General features: G+C 40.3%; 1 protein-coding gene across 2 annotated transcripts in view; it reads right to left on the reverse strand.

Moving 5' to 3' along the window:
* The window catches only part of INO80C (INO80 complex subunit C), a 33,219-nt gene extending 13,615 nt beyond the window's left edge, over positions 1–19,604 (reverse strand). For both annotated transcript variants that reach the window (XR_012463244.1, XM_074146624.1), the window contains exon 1: positions 19,355–19,604. Coding sequence is in view for 1 of the 2 variants with exons in the window: in XM_074146624.1 (XP_074002725.1) it covers positions 19,355–19,489 (135 nt within the window). In the remaining variant the exon portion in view is untranslated. The remainder of the gene's footprint in view (positions 1–19,354) is intronic.
* Positions 19,605–21,551: the final 1,947 nt, after the last annotated feature.

Consider the following 21,551-nt stretch of genomic DNA (forward strand, 5'->3'; position numbering starts at 1 on the left):
GTAAAGTAGCTTTATACAATGAGTTACTACGTTTCAAACTATATTCTTGCACATGCATACTTCCAGCACTTCAGATTTCAGCAGCAAACATTAAAGTCAATCTTGAGAAAGACAAGGCTTGAGATACAAGATTATTTTTGATGAATAAATTATCTCTGATACTGCTCATTATAAGTGTAAATTCTGTAAGTGGAGGAATCAGTACTCACAGTTATTCTTCAAAGCATTCTTGCCTTTTATTTGGTACCATTTGTTGGTTTTAAATCCAATCCTACAGTTTTTTATTAATTACTTTATTACTTTTTCCCCTTCAGTGATCTTCTCCTAAGTATTCTGTTGTTTATGAATCAAGTTTTGAGTAGCATTCCAACAATATCTCAAAACAGTATCTAGTATTTTGAGATGCAGCAAATAAAAATGGTTTATCAGTAAAGGGGAAGAAGCTTCCTTATATATACAGTCCTTAATTTCTGCAACTGGGTACATTTACATATTAACACTCGCTGTCTTCAGCGGGTTTTTCTGTGTGGATTCAGTGCTAATCCTGCTGACACATTGGGAAGGAAAGTAAGGAACTGTTCCTGGCAGGATAATTCCTGAATGTAAATTCTACATGTCGTTTCGTTTCCAGACCAACCCCTAGGGGATTTCAGGTGTTAGTGCTGCTAAGAGTCGGCATAACTCGCGTTACAGGCCAGATGTTAATTTTATTTGTGCCAGTATCCTTTGCACAGTGGCAGAGGCAGCAGGATCTGGAGCAGCAGCTGCTGCTTTTCTGGGCCATGTGGATATCCAAGCCATCCTCCAGTCCCACTGAGACATAACACCAGCAGGAGCTTCTGGATCCATCATGGACAATTTGAGAGCAGTAGTTTCCTCTCCAAGGCAAAGGGTGCGGGCTGGGGTGCAGAACTGTAAAGCAGCTTTTATACCATAGTGGTATGCAATTGATACCATGATTTCAGAGCCCTGAAACTTCCCTGACTGGGAAGCAAACAGGACTGAGTACTATGATCCCAGTTAAATGCTGGGAACTGAGATAAAGACACACTGTAGAGGCACATCAAGTTCCCTCACTTAGCGTTGCTCGTGTGAGAACTCTGATCTTTAGCAGTAGCATTAGCCCTATGGAAGAGAGATACTCAGCTAATGTGCTTTTCTTTCTGGAAAAACATAAAAGAGTTGAGTAGAAGCACTGCTTCCAGAATAATGTGCTACAGCACAAAGGAGTGAGCTCTGGCAAGTACAGACCTTTGAAATGCTCTTTCCGTGCAGCCTGCAGAAGTCTGAGCTGATATCCCCAGCAGTTTTTCAGCCAGAAATTGAAAGTGTCTCAACAATCTAAAAATCTGTTCAGTCTATGTTTTTAAACGCCAGTATTTAAAGCATAGGAAACATCATTTAATCTTTCAGGTTTGTTTTTTGAAAGTTTTAAAGGGGGAGGGGAGAAAGATGCCACACGAATTTTAACCAATATGGATCTACCTTTGTACTGCAAAACCCGTGTTTCCTGAAAGTGAATAATACAGTGATAATACAAAACATTATTTACAGCCTGAAAGAAGATTCCTCAGTGAACAATTACCGTACAGTAAAGGTAATCTTTCACTTTAAACATTAGTTGAACAAATCGTTCCCAAATGTGCTTGTTTGCTTGGTCTTTTAGTTTGGAAGATGGTTCATTCTTCACTGTCATGTGCTGGGGCAAACAAACAGGAATGAATTCAAATCCCCTTTGTAGTCCTACCAAGCGATGGTGGTCTCGTGAGCACAGGGAGGAAGCGCCTGTCACCAGGGAACATGTACTGCTCAATGTGTGCTGTAACCCCCAGTCACGTGTGGGGCAACTTCCCCTTCCTGCCACAGTCACGACCAGCCCCCAACACATTTTCTCTACCCAGCCAGTCTCTCAGCAAACTCCCTCACCCCCCAGCATCGTAGGACAATCCCAGTAGTAATAGGCTTTGCAAGTGTAACCATGAGCTGAACCTGTCCATAGCTTCTTTAAAGCTTCTTTTTAACTGATCTTGTAATGTAAACATCCTTTATGGGGAGCTCAATATACACTTCAAGGAGAGAGACAGTGAAGCAGCTTATATTGTGCACTTTATAACTAAATTGTGTCTTTTAAACAGTGGTTTATGTAACTACGGCTACAGGGAATTTGTGCTACAATAGTCACTGAGCAGTCTGTATTCCTCCATAAGGTGTTGAAGATTCTAACAACAAAGAATTTGGAGTGACTTTACATGTACAGGGTACATCTGCACTGGCAAATGAAGGTGTGATTTCAGTCCAGCTGATCATACTTATGCTAGATTTACCCCAAATAACAATAAAAACACTGCAGTAAAGACTGCAGCTAAGCCATCAGTAACCATGTTCATCATTTCCACCCGCCTCCTTCCCTGGCTGTTAACCTCCACAGAAGTCCATGCTGCCACCACTTCTCATGTTACCTCCCTCTCTCCTCCTCCTCCTCTTCCTCCCAGTGCCCTCCTTACCCAGGCGTACAGCAACCTTGACTGGGTTGGCACGTTTTAATGTTGTAAACACTGGGTCAAAGGCTTCTTATAGGACTACTTGTGCAATTTTATTCCCTCTATAAGGTTGTGTTTATGTGCTTTAGCTGAATTTTAATTACAACCACAGTGTGACAGGTTGGCAACCTCTATTCCTCCTGGGATAGATGGGAGCAATAGTGAGGGGTGCTGCTGCTTTTTTGCATTTCTTTTCACAAGACCATCTACCGATGGTCCCAGCTGGGTGGGTGACAGTCGCTGAGTGAGGAAGCTGGCTGAGGTCAGGAGACAGCACAAATTCGAGAGAGAGCAAAGACCTGCGGCAAACACTCGGGAATCCTAAGAGGTTTGTTGTAAGAGCAGCCAAGTCTGGGGAAGAGACCTGAGCTAAGCTTTGCTACCTTAACACTGGTTTCTTTTGAATAAAGCCAAACCCCAGGAATGAGCCTAGTTTGGACCCTACTGTATATGCTGTCTGTACTGGGAGAAGACACACATTGGGAGGCTGCCTATTCACATAATACTTTCAATCTTAGGTTTTGGTAGATCTATTAATTTTTTCAGTTTATTCTGTTCCAAATTCCCTACCACAGATGTATTGGTTTTCACATGATTTCCAAAGATTGCTCCATCTGTCTGGTTTTATTTAGGGAGAGGACAAGCAAAACTTGTAGACCATGGAAGATGAATTCTTTGTTTTGGCTATTTCTAAGTGGAATCAGCATTGTGGGGTTTGGGATGGGTATCTGTGATGGGACTAAATACCAGGTGAAATTAGCTTATTATGAAAGTGCTTTTCTGAATAATCCCCACCACCACCACCACCCACCCAGCAAGGATTAAAACTGCACAACAGAATAACTGATTTATGCTGAAGTATCATTTCTTATCTATTTACTTCTGGATTATATTCTATAATATTTTTTCATTATTTTAGACTAATAGGATTTTACAGAGTATAAGGAACATAAAAAAATACAAAACATAAAAGTCAAAACGTAAACTTGTGCATTTCTGACATCCTATCAGTGCATACCATGCATGTCATGGCTTAGAAAAAAAATGGATTTGCACATCACTGAAGGTACAATATGATCTTCAGTGGCCATTTTTTCCAGATTTTACAGTTTTACATGATAAAATATAATTTTAAAATATAAGGCAAACGGAACAGTGTGTTAATAAAGAAAAACTTAAATGCATAAATAAATTCTGTAAGAACTGGAAAGGGAGTTTATAGTTTAATAGAGAAAAAACATTACTGTAAACACTGATTTTCTGGGGTTTTTTTCTGCAAATCATTCATTAGTTAGTCAATTTTAGCACTATATTGAGTAAAGCAATTGTAGATGAAGGTGATTACATCTGTAGTTCTTTGGTTTGGTTTTGCTTCTGTGTTCAGTATTTCTGATACTCTGTCTTAATCTTTGTGATTACTAGGGGGTTGTAGGCCACTATTGAAACTTAAGTAATAAGAGGGGTCTTGTTCTCAATCAAGCCCTCACACTTGGTGATAACTCTGCACTAAACACCCAATTTGGCTTGCTGAGGAAACCACTTTTCTCCAACCTTTGTATGTGAAGGTCAATAAATAGTTTCAATTACTTTTACTTAGCGTGGACAGCTGATTTTCATAATCACAATAATACTACAATGACATTCTTAATTTCATTGACACAGGTGTTTTAACTCAGCTTCAATAATGGTATCTGCCTAATTATTTCTATAGTACGTTACTTCTAAAGCAGCAATATCCAACTTGTAGCAACTTACTCAGCTTTTAGCTGTATTTAAGTTCTGTGACAGCCTGACGAAGCTGTGGCGTGCAGCCAGGGAAGAAAATGCTAATTTATAAAATAGATGGATAATACCCATATTTTCACTAGCAGCCAATTACAGTGAGTGGGAATGCCATGTGGAAACAGAGCACAAATGTCACTAGATGACAGCAGCGATGATATGAGCAGACTTTTCAAAATTGGGAGTAGACTTTGAATGTCAGCTATTTAACAGAGTCCCACCTAATACTGCTCATACTGGAACATATATTAAGCTGTTTGATTAATATATTAGCTCTCACTGTATAACAAGCCTGGTACAGGCACTTGCACATTCTGAATATTTAATTCATTTAACTTTGCATGATGACATGACAGGAGCCATTAAAACTTGAACACATACACTCTGGCAGGCAAAAAGGCAGCTCTTCACATTGCTGGGAACAATTCACAGAGAAAGGTGTCAGAATTAAACGTGCTTAAGCTCAAGTCTAAACGATAGCTGAAAAATTTCTCATCACCAACATTATCAGCATAGTGTACTTCTGAAAGCAAACTCATGAAGACTCAATAAAAATGTAAGACTGAAGAAATAGCACTCTCTTGAACAAGATTAACTCTCTCCATGTCTGTGACAGAAAGGTTTGCTGGAAAGACTTAGTAAAATGTATGAACATGTCTTAACCATCTGGTTGCATTTTACTGGTTCTTGGATTTAGCAGGAAAAAACTTTTCCCTTTCCCTTTTCCTTTCCACTCACTAAAATGAAGCCCAATTCAATTTCCCCAGCCTTTTCTCTTTCAGCACTCCAGTGCATGGTAGCATTTTAGGAATGTTCCCCCTTCACGGAGGGTCCTACCTTATTTGGGGGTAGGACAAAAAAAGATTTCGGCTTGAAAATGTACAAATGCTAGGAAGGAAAAAACCCAATCTTGCATATTCACAGCAAATTTTGTTCTATAGAGTACTGAAAAACTTGATTTACCAAACAGAAAAACTGAGTAGTACCCAGCTGAAACCAGGTATTAAGTACAGTGCAGATCAATGTCCTTGATTTCAAGCACCTAGTAGGGTGGGCAAGAGTCATGCATAGAGCATAAATTGTGAGTAAATCCATTTAAGTCAATGGGTTTCATCATTGCCAACGTATCTTAAAAGCCAACGTTCCTGGAACAGGTTTCTGCTTTCAGTGACATCAAAAGTATATCTCTCAAATGCCCAACAACAAAAATATTTTTGTTTAAATTATGACATTGTCATTGCTGCTGCTGCCTTCACTTACAAAGAAAGCTGAGGGAGGGTTGTTAAAAAAAACACCACCACCACAAAACCTGAAATTAGATTGTTGAATTGTTATATTCATAATATTAGTTTATAATTCCAGGTACATGTCACTAAAAGCACTTCAACTTCTAAGCTTTTCCCAGAGGATTTCCGAGTCATGTGTCAAACTACTTTTCTGTGCGAGACTTAGAAAATCTGCCCTTCCTAAAACAACAGTTTTTTCCCTCTAACTTGCTGAGTATTTCTGCTGAGCATCAAGAGTTAATCAACTATGCAAATTAACTCCAAACATAAGACTAAAATTTAGAAATAATCTCGCCTGTTCATTGGATAAAAGGGAGGGAGGAGTTGTTTGAAGCAGGACATGGAAAACATTTCAACTGCAACCTAAATAAATAAAAATAATACATAAAGACACATGTGCTGTCCAGAAAGCAATCTGTACATTATGCTTTCAAACTTTTACACTGCTGTTTGAGGTGAGTTAAAACATCTTATATTCCAATGGCCTTAGAAAGGCTGAATAAAATTTTACTCATGCACTAAAAGATTGGACTGTCACAAAGTGATGGATGGCTTTTCTATGTTCTCTGTAGGGCATTTCAATACCATAGACTCCAAGTGCTCTTGATTAAAAGACGACATTCTCATTTAGGGTCCCGTCACTGCCTGAGCTTCAAACCATTATCATTCACCTGCACTAGTGCTTCCAGTGACAAAATACTTACCAAAATGTATAAAATACTAATTACTTTAGTCACTTTGATAGAGGTATAAAACACCCTAAAGCAAAGCTCTATTATACTGTGTGAGGGTTTGAATTCAAAATTAAAAATGCAGCCAAAGGGAGAATAGGATTTTAATTACATTCCCACCTCTCAAACGTTTCTTGAAAACCTAGGGGAAAAAGACCTAGCTATTTCATGACACAAGAACTCTGTTATTACTGGTACTGTTCGCTTAAGAAAAAAAGATCCAGAAAAACTCAAATTTACTTTGTTCTTTTCAAAATTATTGAACTTTCAAACACAGAAAGAGACTAACAAGCGTCAGTAAAAAGCTGTGATTTCTTCTCAAGAGATTTCAGATGCCAAACATGTTTTTCCATTTAAAAACTTTCAAGCACTATGATAGACAAAGTTTTATAACTTACAGATATTTCAAGGAAAAAAAAATCATTATTTTCTACGGGGAAAAGCCTCAAATAAAATGTAATTGGGACGCAACTGTGAATAGCTTCACACTATCCCAGAAAAGCTTGATTTAATTTGCATTTGCCACAAAGCTCCCTTCGGCTTAAATAATTGCAAAGGATCTCTCACTTTTAGATTTCATTTAGTGGATTGAGAGTATTCCTTGTTTATAACATTTGACAGTTTTCTTTATTAAGAAAATTGTAACTTTGACAAATTCATGAGCTGAATGGCATGCTGAAGCAGCTCTGGAGCTAAAAATCTCAGTATATATGGAATGAAAAAGCACGTGTTAGTTCCTACTTTCACCAAGGGTAAAACTGAGCCCAGCTAACAGAATACTTTGATTCCCCATGAGAAAAAAAGTTTTCTAAATTGATGGGCCTTAAGACTGAAAATGGATGGAAGCATACCAGCAAAAAAAGACTAGAGTAAATCACAATTGGATTTTTATAAAAACTGCCAGTACCTGCCCTTCTCTATCAGAAGAATTCAGTTCAGTCAAGGACTTTGGCTAGACTGCTTCTTAAAGTTTAAAATACATCATTTAATAAAGAACAGTTAAGGTTAAAGTATTTCAGGATAAAAGACTGGAGGATTACAATATGCTCATGTGCTGTTAACATTGTAATGCTGCTCAGGGAGCATATCAAAATCCCTCTGTTGAGTAACAGGCTTCAGCCAAGGTAGGAGAAGGATCCAAGTCCATTCATCGGCGTGTGACTGAACCAGGGACAAGGAAAGCAAAAAGATACCAGCTCGTATAGCTGACACAAAAGGAATTCCATTCTGAAAAAAACACTCAGTTTCCTGATTCTAGCTTATTCTGTAAAATATTATCTATTTTGACAGGAAACAATGTTTGACTAACAAACAAAACCAAAACAACATTTCTTCAAGGAAAGGCAATTAATTTCTTTCGAGTAAAGAGAGGGTGTATCTGTCTTCCAGAGCTCCTATTTTATCTATTTTTCTTAGGAAAAATAGAACTAAATTAAAATAGTAAAATCTTACATTCAGACATTATGCACTAACTGGTAAACCAATAGAGAAAATAAAACTTTATTTTTGCATTTTCCCTAATTTTTGCACACTTTAGCACTTCTTTCTGTCTTAGTTGTCACTTTAAGTAGATAAAAATTATATTTCTGTTATGTTTCTGACAATTATACACGATGCATTAGTAAATACGAGCAGTCATACTGCAAAGGCTTAGCACTCCAGTCTAAAGTTATTCAGAAGAAGGTTCTTCCATTTGTGTACAGGTACTTAAGGCTGTTATACCCAAACACAATGTCAGAAAGACAAACGTTAAGTACAGTGATGTGTGGAACATTCCACTTCTAAAGCAATTGAGAATGAAAGTATTCTTTGTGTGAATTTTCAAAAAGTTATCAAAGGCATAGCGTATCACAGAGCAGTAATTGTATCAGACACTCCAAAAGTCTTTAAGAGGACAAGAAAAGAAACTATGTCTTAGTTTTTAAAAATCTTTAGACTACAAATGTAATCTTTATTGTTTATCTCATATTATGGGACAAAAAAAATATGGCTGTACATGCCCTGAATACTACATCCACTTTCCTTCACCTAGCAAACTCAACAGCAACCATTCCTGCTTTGAATAGCACACCAGGTCTCCTGTACTCAGCAAAATTTTAGGTGCATTATCCTACGGATACCTGCATTTAACTGGATAATGAAAAAAACCCTGGTGATTGAACCAAAATAAACATACTGCAAATTCTAATTTAGATGAAAATAAGGTGATACAAGTATCTTCTGTAGACTATTTCGAGGCTGCTAAGGAGGAAAAAGGAGGAGACAGTTGCACAGTGATGTTAATTTCAAGGCAAATTTCTGAAGTATTTCTGCAGAAACGTTTGTACAAGTAGGTGGTTGTTTACTCAACTATGTAAGCTCTGTGGCCATACACTTCACCCTGATACCACCTATTGCACTTGAGGAACTGCAGCACATCTGAAAAGTGCCAGACAGTTCAGTGTTCTGCATATAAACTTGCATCCTGAGTGCCTTTTTTGCTGCACTTAGAACTATTAAAAGACTTGACTTTTCCACTACATTAGAATTATTGAAGTTTTGGTATCACATCCATGATCATAGGTAAGGGGGAAACATAGTATTTAATATTTTGTGTTGGGTTTAACAAGGTCAGTTTAAGAAGTTTCCCACAATGAATTATTTAGCAAACAAAATACCTTCTGAGCAGATGGAAAGGAGGAGGATAAAAAGGGTGATTCTGTGGCTGCAACAAAAGGGAATTCTGGCTGCAACAAACAGGTTTAACAAAAATTCAGGAAAAAATGGAATTTCTGACTTGAGAAAATTTAAGGTCGTTAATGTGAGAATCAAACTAGCATTGTTAGTTCTAGACTATGTAAACAAAGATAAACAACTTAAAGAATAAGGACTTTCCAGCTAACTACTTTGGTTTGAGGAGCCTGAACACGCTGTGCACATGTCAAGGAAAAATGGCCTTTTCCTGTTCCAGTTTGTTGATTTGAAGAGTTAATTTTACTGTAAGAGCATTGTGATGTTCCTCCCAGGGAAAAGCAGTTCTACTAAAACATAACCATTGTTACAGTGTAGGGAGAATTAATACTGTCTAAATGTAGTCACTGAATTTTGGGCTTCATTAATACACTATGGGGAAAAGTACCCAACTGAGGTGCCCTGACCTGCCTACGGAAGGAGTGTAGGTGCTTGTCCGGGGAAAGGATACACCTGTCTTTATCACATAAACCAGACACCTGAAATGAGATACAGGAAAACTGAATCTTTGAGGCTGGAAGGGGGCTCAGGAGCTCACTGGCCCACCTCGTGCTCAAAGCAGGGTCAAAACTAACTTTGGACCAGGCTGCTTAGGGCTTTGTCCCAGCAGGTCTTGAACACCTCCAAGGACAGATTCCACAGCTCTCTGGGCAACTCTCCATCTCCCTAGTTAGAAATCAATATCCTCTAAAATAGAAAATACTGGTTTTATTAACAAAAAGCTCTTTTGGTCATGAGCAGTCATATAACTCACATTAATTACTGCCCTGATTTCTGCATGTTCTGTTTCAGCAATATTTTACTGTAGTCCTGATGGTTTCAGGGCATAAATGTAACAAAGTTTCTAGGCCCAGGGGTCATCTTTTATTAAATGTACCTGTTTATCTGGAAAATTAAGACAAGCTTGTGGATGGACTGCATACCAATACACCACTGACTCAACACAAAGACTTTCTGTGGCACATCACTTTCATGCAGTTTCCTACAGGGTTTTAACTCATTCGTCCTTTCTCCTAGTTAAAGAGAACTTTCGTAGTACTCTCTCCCTTCCCTGATTAACGTCCTCTGTACGCCTGGGATGCCACTAACCTTTTCTTCAAAGATGGTCTACTTGATACATACCTAACCAAACTCTAAGCACTTGTTCGGTATTTAGCTTGGGAATTGCTGTTTCATTTTCAGATTTGAAATAAGACTTGCATGCTTGAAGGCTTATTTGATTTTTCTAGCTGTACCCCTTAAGTGACACTATGCATACCTGTAAACCTTGCCTCATTTATGCAGAAACTATCATAGGCGTCTCAGCCTTTTCTGCCCTTCTTCTCGTTCTTTCACTAACTCATAAAAGCATAAATCTGAGGAAGCAGTAAGTAAGGCTGTTGTGATAAGCACACTGCATCCTTATGAACGCAGAGGCAAGTAGTCCTACAAGCTTGCCAACACTATAAGGGCAGAAAAGTAAAAAAACTGACTTGCTTAAAACTGTGTAGAAGGTTTCACCTCTAGGCCTGTGGATGTTTGCAAAATGAGGTAGCTTTTTAAATTATGTCAGATTTTATTTTTTTTAATTCACATATTAGGCAGGTGGTGCACAGAAGAACATGCAAGTGCGATATTCTGTCTATTTAATGAAAATTAAGGACCTATGATAAACAACAAATAATTTTTCTCTGTATAATTAATGATAAAAGGACAGATATGATACTAGAAGTCTCTCTTCATGTAGTAAATCCTAGCAATGGTCTGCAATGATTTACAGAAGGTTTTTTCTTTTATTTCCCCAAAGTGCTCCTTACCCACAGCAGGGTCTTGTAATCAGCAAGGAGATTTTTTTTTTCTTCGGTCAGTCAGCACTTACATCCTGGGGCAGGGTGATTACAAACCATGTAACTCCAGAACTCACCCCTCCCAGAATGATGGACTCTACAGTTTAATTACATATTACTCATAAAATAGTTTCCTTCTATCCATTTCAAATTTGTTTCTTGAATTAACAGTGATGCATTTTTATTACAACATAAATGCATGTTATTAGATGGTATGACTATATAGCTTTTTGGCTAGAGTTTTGGAGGAAAAGATTTCTGATCCCCTTTGCACAACTGCATATTTTGCATTAAAATTATCATTAGACAAAATATGTAACAAAACCAAATACCTAAAATACATAAGCAGACCATTCTGACAACTGTGTTCAATACCAGACTATGGACTCATTCTCTCTGGGACAGACAGAACCTCCATCCTCAGCTGTAGAGGAGAAAACATTTCCATGCTCCCCTCCCACCACACCAGACTGGCTTCCAGCCTAGTGGTTAGAGTGTGCATTGGGAAAAAGAGGGTTTGAATCCCTCTGGCAGCGGCAGGAACAGGACTAATTTCAAGTGGAGGATATGGCAAGCACTTGTAAGGACACATGATATAAAAAGCCATTATCAGTGCCGTGTGACTTCTGTTCTACTTTTTAAAGAAAGGATTTAATACCTGCTTTCAGAAAGGCAGATATTTGTGGTTCTGAATCCCAAGTGGAAAGAGTTGCCTGTATCTTCAGGGTGAAGTAGAATTAGGACTAGTCCTTAGTATTTCCTGCTAGCTTATTTTGGTGGCATCTCACAGAGCTTTCTGGAGTTTGTAGAATCAGTTCTAAGGTACTTAGAGACTGACAGACAAGCAGTATGACAGCTGAAGCTGTTACTCTCCAGGTCTTGCTACAGAAAGGACACTGGATCTATCAATGAATCAGATCTTGAACTGCTCCAGTGTTAATTTAATTTGTTACAGTAAACCAATGAAACCTGCAGCTAAGAGTATCTAAGCTCATGAAACAGCTCGCTTGCAGTGGGAAAGTGTTTTTCCTTGTACGTGGTCCTCTTTCTTCCTTGTGCTACCTCCAACACCTGTTAGACCTCCCTGTGAATCAGCCCAGTTCACCAGTGCAGCAGGAGACAATGCAGCTTCCTGGGAGAGGGGCAAGGTTTGGTAAGTTAGTCGTCTTGACTGATGACCTCTATCAGTGGCTAAGCAGGTCTGGTGAGTACCAGAGCTGGCATGATGCAGGCGGCAGGAGCAGGCAGCTGAGAGTTGCGGAGGTGGTTGAGAGTGAAGAAGACAGGAGGAGACTTGTGCTTCTTGGAAGTCGCAGGCGAGACAAGGCATGCTGTTCACAGACACAAATTCTGCTGTGAGGGCCAGGTATATTTCACAACACGGAGTGTCACAACTTTTATGGCTTTCTGTAGGTCTAAATAAACAGCCAATGTCTCCATTCTGTTTTCTTGGAATGCTTAAAAAATGTGTTCAAAACCCTTTCACTACCAAATTAATATTTCCATTAGCCTTTCTAATCCAAAACTAATACATTTCTATAACTATTAATGGTTTGCTAAAGCAAGAGCTGAAGCTATTACCTAACACAAGCATTAAAAAACTTTACGAAAATGTGAAAAACAGTCTGACACCTCTTCAAATCTGCAATAACTAGACAGTTAAGTTACTCCAAGCTTTCTTTTGTTAATATGAACCTTTTAATGCACTAAATGCACTAAATTCTGAGATCGCTTTTTAGGAGCACTACCTCTCAAACAAAATGTCATGCTAAAGTAGATGCGTGCAGTGTTTTATATTGCTCCTTCTCTTTCAAAAAATAACCTGTCCTATTTTATCTCCTTCTGATAGAAGCAATGCACCATCTTTATTATCTTTCCTAAGTTTCTTGCATGTTTATTATGAATCCTGAAATTAAGTGTGATCATAGTAATACTCTACATTTTCTGTTAGCTAACGGAAAAATTAAAATTCTCTGCTAGGAGGGTAAAAAAAACATGACACCAGCGTACGTACTGACGCCCATAGTAAAAGTCAATACACATATGCTTTTGCCTTTCTACAACATAACACATCTGTGTTTACTCTAAATCTAAAATCTAATCATATTTTGTTGGGACGTTGGTAATTCTCTGAGACCTGGCATAGACTGTTTTGGAAATTCACATACTTTTATGATTGCAGATCATCTAAAGCCTGCAATATGTGATAAATGTCAAGCAAAGTCAATTCTTAGCTCTCAGTTTTGACAGTTTCCCTTTTAATCTAGATTGCTCTATAAAAGCAATTTCCTTTTGTTAAATAAAGCTAAACTTAAAACGCACATAACTTTTGCCAGATTTCCCTACAAAATCTGTTAATTGTCTTTTAATTATAATTTTTCCCCATCAGGGACAGGAGGGATCGTGGTTCTTTAACAGATTTGACTTCAAATGTGCAAGTGACAAAAACTAGTACTTCAGGATTATCCTGGCTCTCATTAGTGGACTGCCTGGAAACAAGCTGGCAGCTTGTTTCCCAAAAAACCAGCTTTTTGGGAAGAGTACAAAAACCCCTCAGAAGGAGATGCTTAATATTTCAGCTGTTCACTGTCTGCTTTGTTGCAGAAAGTATCTTTGTGGTCACGTGTTTAAAAGGATTAGGAGATATAAGCAGTGACCCTCTGAGAGCTTCATACAGAGAACTCCAAGTTTGGGGGATTTTCAGTGCCCTGTGATCTAGTGACATGCAGTGTGATGCCAGAGTATATTACCTATCTGTAGGATAGCTATCCCCATTTAAACACTACTTGCTAAAACTCTTGTTAAGACATGGCAATTTGTTTTAAAATGGCTGTTAGTTTTGTAAGAGCCAAGACTGTTGGGTAGGGTTGTAAGTGTGCAAGTGGCTGAACTTGAAGAGTTCATCTCAGCGGTTCCTATCAGTAACTAGCAATCAACTATCTATACTTTAGCTAATAAATGTGTCATTTAAATAAATTTTATTAGGTTTGAGTTAACATCCCCTGGGACCACATTACATCTTTTAAAGATACTGTTCCAGGCAAGCAGTATTTTCAGATTGGCACTGCTTCATTGGTGAAATTCATATATTTTCAGTTACTATCATAACCTTAAGGGCTGAGAGATGGTAAAAAAAAAGTGTCGTCTAAAGCATAATGACACGATAGCTTTTTAATAAACTGGCAATAGGTACTTATGTCTCCCTACTGTCATGCAGTATTAGGGTTCCTGCTGTCTCTATCAGGGCAGGAGGATTGGTAGAAATGCAACTTGTTTATAAAATTTCCAACTACAAAGGAATATCATGCTTTTCTGTTACAAAAAGTCTTATACAGAATAGTGTTCTAATAATTAGAGAAAGTTTAGTGTTAAACTGATTGGAGTGAGTCTGTAAACAAGTCTGTAAGTCTGAATTTATAAGTAGGTAATTTTTATTTTCAGCTCAGAAAGTTACTGTACTGTGATGTCCTAGAGGAGGTACTTGTCCCAGAAGATGGTGAGAGCAGCAATTCAGCTCAGTACTTGTAGTGGAACTCACCAATTCTGTAGTTAAACTCATTCTCCCTAACCTCATTTTTCAGGAAATTACAACCAGATCAAACGGACTCTTTAAAACAAAGTTATTTTAAAATTGATTTGATGGTTTTCTACTTACAGCAACAGGCTTGGTAAAATAGCAGAACAGGAGAATTGATTAAATTTACTGATGGTTTAGAGTCCAGTTCCATGCTATTTATGTACTAGGGTAAGCTCTCTGTCTTTAGTTGACAGATTCTGAATACATAACAGTAACCACGTTAATATGTATATATTTAAGTCTTCTTGTTGAACATACAGCTGTCAGAACACCGACCTGATGATTTTCAGTTTACGATATAAAACATCATCGTTCAGTTACATTTAAAATAAAAATAGAGTTCTAAGCATATCAGTCACACCTTTATTTTCATGTTGTGCATGAGGAGCTTATTTAAGAGGACGATAACTTTAAATCATTTTGACTTTTGTATTTTCTAATATTGTTATATAGTTTCTGTTTTTAAGCATAGAACAAGAAATACCTAGTGTTAAGTATACAAATGAGAGCTAGTTACATAAAATTAAGGTTGCCAGTAGCCCTGCTGCAATATTCACAATTAGAGATAAAATCAATATATTTAATAATTTAACTCCTAAATACCATTGCAGAGAGGAAGTTCAGGGTATATTTTCTAAATGGTACCAAGACCTCCTGCTGCTACAACGATGGGGAGAAAGGAAGCAAAAAGCATTCTCTGTGTATATCTGAAGTTTACAAGGCAGTTTACATCGAAACAAAATGTAAGATGAACGATGATGCACTTCTCAAAGGCATTTACTTCACTTCATCACGCACGTCTGAAGTTGTTTCACAAATAAGGTAAGCAAATATGCATTTACCATAATATTTAGCATATTTTCTCTCTTTGTCTTCTGACAAAATCAGACACTTCGACTTTTTTTGTCCATGTCATTCTCTTATTCTGTCTTTTAAACTTGCTAACTGTCATGGGCAAGCATTTTGTTTCATCAGTTACATCTTGATGTAGAATACATTCTTTTAAAAGCTCCTGTTGCTGTATAATGTATAAAAATAATGGTGTGAACATTAAGGTAGAGGAACTGGTGGCTTTTTAAAGTCAGTGTCAAAGACTCTATCCCAGGTTAAGTGACAGTAATCAAAAAGACAGGAGACCTGAAGACAAGTCTGCACAAGAGCCAGTGATGGAGCTGAACCAGCACAGCAGCTATTGGGAATCATTGGGCAAGGACATCTAACTCAATGGTGCTATGTAAACCACTAAACAGCATTGGTTTTGACACATGAATGTTACCATTTAATATACAAAATAATCCTCAACACGAAAAATCTGCTGCTGCAGCAAAGACTGGGGTATTTTTCAGTGGCACAACTGCATGGGAGGAATAATTGTGTAAGGCTAATAAAAGTGATGTAATCAATTTGCAATCATGCTTTCCTGTAAACTCACTTTTAATTTTACATTTGGTAAATACAGGCATTATATCCAAAAAGCATGTGTCTCCTGCAGACATGACTGACAAGCCCTATGTGCAACGTACTTCCAAAACAAACATGACTCAATACCTTTGGGTCGTAACTCATACAAATGATGAAGATGATGTTTTTTGGTAATGTTCCTAAAGTGTATCTTGGAGAAAGTAGCAATTCATATGTTGGAGAAACATAATCAAAATTGGTCTTATAAAAATCTGTATGCTGTGTGATAATTGTGCCTTCTTGTAGGATACACAGTTACTCAAACTAGTTGATTACATTGCTATACATAAGCAAATTTGTTATATAAAAAAAAATAAACACATTTTTGAAATCTACAGTTTTACCAGACCGGCGTGTCTTTCAGTGCCAGCACTGATAGCTACTTGTGACATAAAGCACGCGAAAGAAAAACAAACTATGTGATTTGTGGAGCTTACAAAAACCCCTTTTTGTTTAATTTCACAGTGATGGAATCACAGATGTGGGTAAATTCACAGCTGGCATAATGTGAAGTGTATTTTCATGCAGGCCAGGCACAAGGTTCTCAGCAGAATTTACCAGTAATATAATGGAGAGTCCCCAGATCCTAAGTTGACCCCTGCAAGTAGTTACAAACCTCTCGGTAGGGATCCTCTTACCTATAGTTTGCTAATTAACCAAGGAAATAATTCACTATTTCTCTTTCTGTTTCACAATGTCAGTTTACTTAGAATAGAAACCATTTCATGCTGGGCTAAGGCAGAAAATATGTGTCCTCTGAAAGGCTGAAAATAGCCTGGAAAAGGCTGTTAAAAAGGGGTTAATTAGGAAAGTGAACAGTCAGAGCAATAACAAATGCTACCTCCAAACCTGTGCTCAAAGTGGTGTGCATTAAAGGTATTAACGTATCAGACTGCCAGATGAATGTTACTTGTTTGGAGTTAAAAAATTAAAATAAAATAAAAATCCAACAATGATCGGATACTTGGTATATAATATATTCAGAAAAAGTATTTAAAATTCATGGATGACCTAGTCCCTGATTGGCTGAGCCATGTAAAGATTGCATAAATTATAAAATAGAGCATTAACGGCTTGTTGATTGACTATATTCTGAATAGCTCAGCAGACTAGAATTATTGAGCATTTCATTGTATCACAGGTTTCCTTAACCAGAAAAAGTAGATTACTCAGCAATTAACTAAGGACTTTATAAGGACTTCTGGAGATCAAGATTAAATAAGGTACTGCAGAAGAAAGTGCCCAATGATCAATGTTTCTAACTCAAAAAGTGCAAAGCCCCCATTTAATTTCTGTTTGAACTGGCTCACTCCAGATCTGGTCAGGCAACAATGAATGTGATTGCTAGAAGATCAACGAGCTGTTTCTTGTCCAATTCCTGAGGTTACACATTTCCTGAGACTCATTTTTTTCTTTTCCTTATGGGATTGATCTGCACTGCTGAAGTCAGTGAATGTGTACGCTGACTTTGACATAATGTTGAGAAATTACTCCTTTCTCCACTGAAATCACTTGTGAGAAGAATTGCAAAAACTGTTTATCACGCAGTATCAAAATCCAGTTTGAGTAAGAAATCATGGATTGTCTCATAATACTGGAAGCTGTCCACAGGCTTAAGTTTGGTGTGAGCTTCAGAAAACAGTTTTAGAGGCTGAAGGGTTTGGGGAAGTTTTTTTAAATATAAAAGATTTCATATGCATTTAAATTATATACAAGTATATAATGTTTTATATCTGCATCCGCATACACACATACACACACGTGCACACATGCAGAGAGCAGTCCTCTCCATGCTGGAAAATCCAGACTGTCATCTCTAGCAGACCTGGAAAGAGTTGTCAAACGTGATCGTGCCAGGCAGTAATTTTTCACAGTTGCAGTGCATTTTGTTAGCTACATTGAGCACTACGGTTCATACTCCCTCTCCTAGGGATAAGCCCACCAGAAAGGAAAAGAAACTACGTAACTGCCACAGGGTGAAAACAAGCCTTACAAGAGCATCATTCCGAATGGGGAAGTGTTTGTGTCTGTGTTCTGGCGTAAGCACAATGGCTTTTAATTGTCTGGAGAGAAGATCTGCTGAAAAATGCAGAAGTGTTACCCTCGTGAAAATAAGCAACCTAACTGGCAGTAGTGCATGCTTTGTAGCTATTCTATTGTTATAGTTCATGAAATATTACTGAGAAGAATCATTTGGGGGCAGGGCGGCGGGAGGAGAGAGAACCATTTTTTCCCAACACTTTTTTGACAACTTCAGCTACCGAAATCTCTCTAAAAGAAGTAATTCAAGACATATTGCATCTAAAGGCTATGCAGATGTCATATACACACTGACTCTGAACCTATTGTGGGGCTTAGTTGTGGCGCATGAGGTGCTACCTCATGATCAAGGGGCAGATTGTCATCAGCTGGGGATGGGTCTGTGGAGCTGCACGGTGCTGTCACACCACGCAGAAATAAAGGCCGCACTACCTTCTGTGACTGGGAGTAGGAGGTTGGGACATACACATTAATAGGCCTTTTCCCTCCCCTCACCCTGTTCCCCAAAACTCAGGCTCTGAGGTTACATCTTCATTTCACATGTAACTCGTAGGTCCACTTAGCTGAACTGAGAGAAGGCCCTAATGCAAAATTGGTTTTGAGGTGAACACAACAGAACCAGCAGCTGTTAACTTGTGCTCGTTTGAGCGCTAGTCCCTCCCTCCATGACAGATCAACTACCTCAAATGAAAACCATCATCAGTCAGAGGTTTGTGCATGTAGGTGCACACACAGAGCTCGCGTATGGCATAATGTCAGGTACAAAGCAAGCTACTGAAGGCAATCTTGGAGAAAAATTAACAGCTGCAAGATGATTTGATCAGAAAGCATCAGCACGTACAATGCTGAAAGTTTAGTGATTTTAAACACAGCTTTAATTGAATCTGGGTTAAGCGTTGCTTCTTAGTTACACAGCCTACTGGAGAAGGCGTGGGAACTATACTACCGGTGTAGCTGTATACACAGGGGGCACACAACCTCCACACTACAGGGGGATGAAAGAAGAGGCCGGAAACTCGGCGCTCAAATGTCTGGAAAGAAACCGCCCTCGGAGACCCCGGCTCAGCAGCAGGCGCCCGGCGCCCATCTCTTCCCTGGGGCTCGGCAGCTTCCAGCCCGGCCGCGGGCGAGACTGGCGAAGGGAAGGCGGGCAAGAAGCAGCAGCGGTGCCGGAGCCGCTGAGAGGATGGAGCGGGCCAAAGCTCCCGGCCGGCGAGGACATGGCGCTCCAGGTACAGGTAACGGACGCGACGCCCCGCCCCGCCCCGCCCCCGGCCACGCCCCAACGGCCCTCACCCGGGCGCTCGCGCCCCCCGAGCATGCGTGAAGCGGGAGGAAAGGCCGTGGCCGCGCATGCGCGCTGGCCTCTCGGCCCCATTACCTGCGAGCCGCCCGGCGCTGTCGCTTTCTTTTTCTTGGCGGGGCCGCCGCCGGTGCCTGGGCTCGCCGGGCGCTTCTTGCTACGGGATGGGGCGCCGGCGGGGGAAGAGGAGGCCGCGGGGGTCAGGCTGGCCATTTCTTCCCCACTCCGCTCCCGGCCCGAGCGTGTTGGCGGGGCGGAACCGGGAGAGCGAGCGCTTCCCCCCCCTCCCCCACGCTTCCCTACAGCGGGCGCGAGGCAGTCCCCGCGCAGGCGCAGCGGCGGCGCGGGCGCCGGCTGCGGGCGGGCATGCGCATATAGCGGAGTGGCCCGGCCCGGCCCGACCCGACGGGACGCGGCACCCACCACACAGATACACACACCCGAGACCGGGGTCTGTCAGGGAGGCCGTTAACAGATGGGGGGTGGTCGGTCACGGCGGTTTGGCCACCACTTGTGAAGGTTTTCGCCGCGGGCCTGTGAGGCCGGTGCTTTAGCAGCTGGGGCGAAGTTGGTAGGAAGCAGCATGCCTCCTCATTGCTTCCTCTGCCCCCACGTCTGCGGTAGCCCGGGCCTCTTCTCGGAGGCCTGGCTGTGGCAGCAGAGCTCAGCGGCGTGTACAGGCGGCCACGGGCTCGGCCTGGCCCCTGTGTGCGTGGGAGGTGACAAAATGTGGCAAGGTTTGGGTTTGCTAACTGTAGGAGGTAGTAAGCATACAAGGCTTGGAACAGCACTGTCGCTAAGTCCCATACATCACAGAGGCTTTTGAGTCCTGCAGTGTGCAGGGAGCTGTAAAAAGCTGTGTAAGACTTGACTGACTACAAGCTGTAGTGTGGGAGGTGGGGGACCTAGCCCATGCATGGTGTGGAGTACAGTATTGTGTGTGTAGGCAGTTGTGGTCTTAAGCATGCCCTAAATGAGGTAAAGTTTATGCAAAATGCTTTCAGACCACAAGAAGGGTCTGAGAGTCAAAAATGTGTCAGTTTTTTCCAGTTGCCTTGATAAAACATGTAGCTGGTTTTGATTGCTCCCTTCGGCTTGAAGATCACAAGCTCTGAGAAGCCCACTGATAAGTGTTCTATGATACTGTCCACACTTAAACTGTATAATCTTTTTAAATGCAAGTTGCAGTTAATTGCAGTTATCATTAAAATTTTCAAAATATGGCTGCAGATAACTGATAGTGAACGTCTTTCTGAGTAATTCATTGTTACAGATTTGGTTGCTTCTACCCCGTTTTGACATGGCTAGGGAACTGGTCCAGCAATTTTCCCTCTCGTTGGAATCTGGAGTAATTTTGCAGTACTTTAATGTATCAGAATAGACTTGTGGTGATTGGGACTGTGCTCCAGAGTGTTTTCACCGTCCTCTTACTGCCTGTCGTGTTTCGTCCTCTATCGTAGAAAATTGGTTGATGGCAATACAGGGTTGCAGACAGTTTTCAAGCTGCTTGATGGCTGATGAAACTGTTTTTAGCTTCTTTATGCTTGCATGCACCTGCATTCAACATACTGGTCAACTTATTACCATATTTGTTTGAGCTACCTCTATGCAATGCCTAACTACTAGGTTTTTAGCTGCAGCTGTATGAGATCCTGCCCCAGCACATGCCTTGTGGAGAGGCAGAGGTCCAAGAAGTTGATATTCGGGCATAAAAATTAGGCCACGTTTATAGACGGTGCTGTAATGAGGGCTGAGCTTGGTCACAGTAGGGATGCCAGGCAGTGCTGTGTAAAACAAAAGCTTTGAAGGTGGCCTGAAAGAGAGCTGAGGACAAAAGCCTGGAGTTGCAGGCAGTGTTCCAGGCACCTGTGTATGTGGCAGAAAAGCAGGACAAGATTTGCTTTCCAGGGGCATAAGCAAGGCCTTGTACAAAGATCCAAGCCCCATCTTCTCCTTCTCGACTGTAGTTGCTGTCTTTCTGTCTGAGCATGCAGGCTGCCAAACATGATTGCCTTTGACCTTAGTGATTGTTTTGGGCTGATGTGTGTTATGCGGTATGTGTTTCTTGTCACTTCAGATGACAGCCTCCCATTGCATGCTCAAGGTGGTGACCTGAGCTTGAAATTAGCAGGGGCACTGGGAATTGCCAGGGAGTCGTGTCCCCTGACAAAGCCAAATCTGCTTTGTTGTGTGCTCACGGCATTGATCTCGTCTTAGTCAGCCTTTTTTCGTTCCCAGGGCTGGGTCCCATCTTTCCCACGCACATGCTGTGTGC

This window comes from Numenius arquata, chromosome 4 (assembly GCF_964106895.1).
Source record: "Numenius arquata chromosome 4, bNumArq3.hap1.1, whole genome shotgun sequence".
Lineage (NCBI taxonomy): Eukaryota > Metazoa > Chordata > Aves > Charadriiformes > Scolopacidae > Numenius > Numenius arquata.